This window comes from Dipteris shenzhenensis, chromosome 14 (assembly GCF_047967505.1).
Source record: "Dipteris shenzhenensis isolate YYH24624 ecotype China chromosome 14, Dip_SZ_1.0, whole genome shotgun sequence".
NCBI lineage: Eukaryota > Viridiplantae > Streptophyta > Polypodiopsida > Gleicheniales > Dipteridaceae > Dipteris > Dipteris shenzhenensis.
This window is the reverse complement of record NC_141609.1, coordinates 16,566,662-16,572,068: the sequence shown is the minus strand read 5'-3', so window position 1 is coordinate 16,572,068 and position 5,407 is coordinate 16,566,662. Positions and strand designations below refer to the sequence as shown.

Sequence of the window (5,407 nt, the reverse complement as noted above, 5' to 3'; positions counted from 1 at the left end):
GATTTTTATGACCTATATACACCCATTCAACAAATTTAGAGATGATTAAAGTGTCCCTTATGTATGATAACTTTGAATTTTTGAATTAAAAAACCCCTTATGTGTGTATATTTTTTGTAACTCCATATAAATATTAAACCCTTCCGTTGATCACATGTTATCTTACATATTTCTTAGTGGCTCCCCCGAGGTTTTTGTTTGTTAGTCATCGCCGGGTGTGTGGCTGGCAATTACTGGCATGTATTGCCTTGCCCTAACGGACGTGTAAAGAGAGAGAGAGATAAGAGAGAGAGAGAGTATGTTTATGAAAATAAAGAGATATTGAGAAAGAGAGAGAGAGAGGAAGAGAAGAATGGGGTCAAAGCTGGGTTTGTGGCTTGCATTTGTTGACCTGTATAGCCACACACACACACTCACACACATGCACATGCATTCTCACACTCATGCATGCATGCACATGTGTGACATGTGTGCAGACACACATGCACTTCTTGTTGCTGCTCTCTGCAAGGAGTCTTCTTCCTTCTCGTTGTTTCTCCCTTCGCAGATGTTGCAAAAGTGTCTTCCGTTGCTGTGTTGATACCATGCTAGCACTTTCCACTCACACTCTATTCCTTGTGTCTTGACATGGCTTTTCAACTTTCCTGTCTCTCTGACTGCTTCTCTCGCAAGCCATGGTGAGCTACATGTTGCCATTGATGCCATGGCCATGGTCTAGAATAGGCCCAGAGAACCTAGCTAGTGAGGCAAGAAAAGAATAAAAGGCAACTTACCCGAAAGAAGACAATGGCAAACCAAAGTCTATGCAAGGTCACGTCGAGGTGCGTGCAGGTTGTAGGGCATTTGCAAGGCAGGGGCAAGTTGCAAGTACTTAATCTTCCAAGATTTGATGGGCGAGAGGTGTGAAAATTCAAAATTTACAGGAGTAAAATTTGAGCCGCCGGTTTCTCCTCTCCGGCGATACATGTTAGCAGAATTGGATATCCCAAACAAGTGCAATATGGCCTAAAATTCTTGAAAATACAAATAGGTGAAAGGGAACACTATTGGGTTTTATGCTGTGTATTATGAAATGCAATGACCTTTGGCATGCTTATGAGCCATATAGCAAGCAAGTGCATGGAAAAAGAAACAATTCAAAATTATAAATAGTGTTGGGTTTATTAAGAGATCTTTGCACATGCACAAATTGCACTTTTTTAACTTCTTCCATTTTAGGGTGAATCTAGAAACCAATACCAACAACTATCAATGTTTTAAGACCACCATGCAGTAGTTCCACTAGTTTGGATTCCAATTTTTCAATCTGTTTTGGGTTTCAACAAATCAAAAAAAAATTTATGGAGCATGCCCTCAAATGGATATGCATCACTTTAGCACAACATTGGAGGCCCATTAACCCATGCCTAATGTTCTCATTTAGGTGTGTCCTTGGGTTGAGGAGAAGCTCACTTAATGTTCTTTTGAATGATTACTTGGTTGCATGTATGTATAGAACAAAATTTTAATGTTTTTGAATAAATTGCTATATCTTATAGTCTTCAAGATGCATGCTTCACATGCAACATAGCACTTGTAATGGTTTAACGATCTCGTTCCAAATCCTTATTGCATAATTTTTTGCTCTCATGTTCAAGTTTGGAATGTGTACTACAACTTGAAGACAAAGTTTGTCAAATTTTGTTGAGCAATGCATAAGTTATGGGCATAAGTTATGGGTCATGCAAGATACCTATATACGGAAAAGCCCCTAAACCTCACCAAAAAGGGCTACACCCAAGAAAACAATGACCCTGCAGGGATGAAATCTGTTGCAAGAAGGATTGAGGATCTGGCTGTTGTTGGCCAATGAATTAAGCTCCATTGAGATTGGATTCACTTAGGCATTTCTTGTGAGTGCTTTGGACTAAGAGGCTTGTTTTTGGAGTCTATTATAAGATTTTGCTTGACCAATTGATGTGGTAACCAATCTCCCTTGCAACTAGCTTGATTGCTTTCACTAAGGTGAGAGTTTGCCCTTAGATGCTTATAACAATATCATATGTGATGCCTTGCATATTGCATTTGGATCTAAGATTTTGGTTTTTTTAATTAATCGTGTTGTGAATATCTTCTTCATATGAACTTCGAAGGGAAGCATTAAGAGAAAAGGCAAGCACTCATACACACTTGGTAGTACAGCTGCTCATCATATTTCTTTGAGATTTTCCATAAGTCTCATATTTCTTGAAGTTACACTTTATTTCATTTCTTTCATTTACTCTTTTTGTGATTGCTATTATATTTACCCCCGATTACCAGGAGACAATTCGATTTGAAAAAGATTCTTTCTCACTCCTCATTATGTTCTTAACCTATATTATGATTCAATTGCCATATATTCAACTACCGAGCCATAAAGTTCATGTTTTCATGTGATCGCAACCTCGAAGAGAGATTCCAAATTTTTTGCAACACTTATGTGCAAAGGAAAGGGGACTGTGCTCATTAAAAAACCTACTACAAACCTGCCAATGAACATGCACGATGCATGGGCTATTTATTGCTATACATTTTTTTTGGCTAGTTTGGTCTGACATTTATGTGACGAATGGTGTACATTGATGTGCGATGAGACAAATTGGTGATAGTAGGATCAAGTTTTTAGGAGTTACTCCTTTGAGTTCATGAGAGACTCGATGACCATCTATTATATATAGATACTCTTTGGTTGCAAGAACAAGTTGTTTTTTCGAAGGTGACATTATGCTGAAGAGGTACCATTCATCCATGGGGTTCTTTTGCTTATCTCATCGAATTTTCGGCCTTTCACATCTATTGCTCATGTATACTCCCTCTTAGTTTTACATAAATGGAAAGAGTGAGAGAGGATATAATGTTGAAGGAGGTTCACTACTAGTGTCAACTATAAAGAAAAAAATTCCCTATATAGGAAACTCAAAACCTCTTAGTTTTTCATGTAAAGATCACATTTTACTATGTATGTTATATGGGAAATAAAATTTGTTAGATAAAGACCTCCTTGTAGCCAAGAAATATTCCCATTTTCTACAAATTCACTACATAGAGATTGGTCAAATATATATATATATATATAATTTATTTATTTATTTATTTATATTGACAAGCGTTCTCAATCCTTTTGAATTGCCATAACCTTGTGTGCCGGACGATTGTTCATGGATGTGAATCATGTAGATAGAGATCGTTTATGCAGCGTGGACAAATGGCCAAGGAACAGCGAGAGGGTGACTGTAGAGGGCAATTAATGTCTTTGAATCGCCTTGGCGATACCAAATGCAGCTGCCGAGGCTATGGCTCCGATAATTGCTGTTTGCACAGCACTTCTCCACGGCCGGGTGCCCACGACTCGACCTTTAACAAAGCCAAACGCCAGCAGCGACAGCAGCGTTACTGTTGTGGACACGGCCAGCGATACTCGGACGCTGGCTATGGCCATGTACGGCAGCAACGGCACCAACCCCCCCCCTACGTAGGACGCAGCTATGGTGAACGCGCTGCTTAGCGCCCTGTGCGGGTCCGGCTTCTCTAATCCCAACTCGAATCTGTTTCACAAGCCAAAACCCGCATTGTCACATCGAATATTTTGATCTTTGAGCTTTCGTCTGGCGGCTAAGTTTCGAACAAGTTTCTTGGCAGCAAATTAGATGTTGCTTGATTCGAGTGGGTGCCGCACCAACTGCAACTTGAATTGCGCCGGAGGTTGTATTATGGCTAAGTATTGTGTGTGCGCATATATAGATTTCGTACGGCCAAACTGTCAATAAAAGCATCAGATTATCAACCTCATCATGAACTCCACCAAATCATCCGGCCTCTTTCTTAAGGCGTCTACGACCGGCTTGGACTCTGCAGGTTGCAAGCCGAACTTACCCAGAATCTCCGCCACCTCTTCAGCTTCTGCGAGTAAGAAAGACAAGTTTCAGAAATGAACCATCAGCTTGTTTCCCAGACAATTACCTATCTCCCTTAAATGTCCCAAATTCACCACTGCATTTTCTTGCAGCTTCAGATAATGTTTGTGCCGTGTGCAGGAGGAGCAAGCGGTATCCAAAAGGGTGGATGAACCTGCACTACATGTCTATCTCCTATATATGCGGGAAGCTAGTAAGCCGCACGGGAAGGATTTGGAGATGCTCACCTCAGAAACCGCTAACGTTAATTATCGTTTCTTCAGAATCACCTTAGCGTTATGTATGGAATTAGTAAAGAAAAGCAAGAAAATACCGTTGTCAGGCAGAGCAACGACCTCCTCCTCCTCGCGTTTCTTCTCACGGTAGTAATGATCGGTATCACTTCTCGCTGCTAAGTACCTGCTTTCGTTCACAACACGCCTCAGTCGATCAACACTTCAAGAGAATGAAGGGGAGTAATAGTTCGTGTAGAGTCACGCTTATTTGATCATTCGAAAATACAACGAGATGAGGAACGTCAGGTTTCCATCAATGATCGGATGTGCACAGAAAAAGAAGGGCATGAAATGCGATTAATTAAGCAACGTTTTCAAGGCCCAATCTCGAACTTCATCTGCCACGTAGAGATGCAGGCCTCCTCTTCTCAGCGACGCTTTCCTCTGAAGCGGATGGCACGATATGTATGTATAAACTCTAAAGAAACGGGCCTGGAGCTCCAGGGAGGGAAGAAGGATCCGCGGATAAGAGGGTAGTGAAGGAAACGACGTACCCACCGAGGCCCATGGCGATGGCACCTGCAGCGACTTCAGCGAGTCCGGCGGTGACGATGAGGGAGGAGGAAGCGGAGGGGGTGCCAGAAAGGCCTGCAGCGAGGGCGAAAGGCACCGTGAGGCCATCGGAGAGACCGATGATGATGTCGCGAAGGAGATGATTCGACGTGAAGTGCTGCTCCGCATGGCCTCCACTACTGCCCATCCACACAAAGACAAAGAGAGATACACACACACACACACAAAGAAAGAAATAAAGAAAGGTCTCCGATCTATAGATTAGACTCGAGAGACTCAAGGGAGACGGAGGGGCACAAATACACAAGAGAGAGATTCACGGAGATGAAGGGGCACAAATTATACACAAGAGCCCCAACTACGCCCAACTACACAAGAGAGAAATACACTAAGATTCAAGGGAGATGAGGGGCACAAATATACAAGAGAGATTCAACCTATCTCCCCAATATATATACATTACAAGAGTGAGCATGAGACTTACCTCACCAACACGATAAGTATATGCCACACTAGGGGGTCTCTTAGACAAAATTGTGCAGGTGGCTCTTGGGGAAAATGTGATTGAGTTCAACACAAGGATTTCAAATCATGCATTTTTCAATAGAAATACATTTATAGAGGAGTATAGTAAAAATTTTGGGAAAAAAGGTTATATGTTTGTTTAGAAAAAGGGTATCTTTT

At 41.5% G+C, this 5,407-nt stretch overlaps 1 protein-coding gene across 1 annotated transcript; it reads right to left on the bottom strand.

The window, feature by feature from the left end:
* Positions 1 to 3,248: 3,248 nt before the first annotated feature.
* On the bottom strand, positions 3,249 to 4,910 carry LOC147894267 (vacuolar iron transporter 1-like). The gene is made up of 4 exons (XM_087385272.1): positions 4,705 to 4,910; positions 4,249 to 4,334; positions 3,807 to 3,921; positions 3,249 to 3,566 (listed from the first exon to the last, which is right to left on the bottom strand). Exons 1-4 carry the CDS (start codon positions 4,908 to 4,910, stop codon positions 3,266 to 3,268), a joined length of 708 nt encoding a protein of 235 aa, XP_087241398.1. The 3' UTR covers positions 3,249 to 3,265.
* Between the last annotated feature and the right edge of the window lie 497 nt (positions 4,911 to 5,407).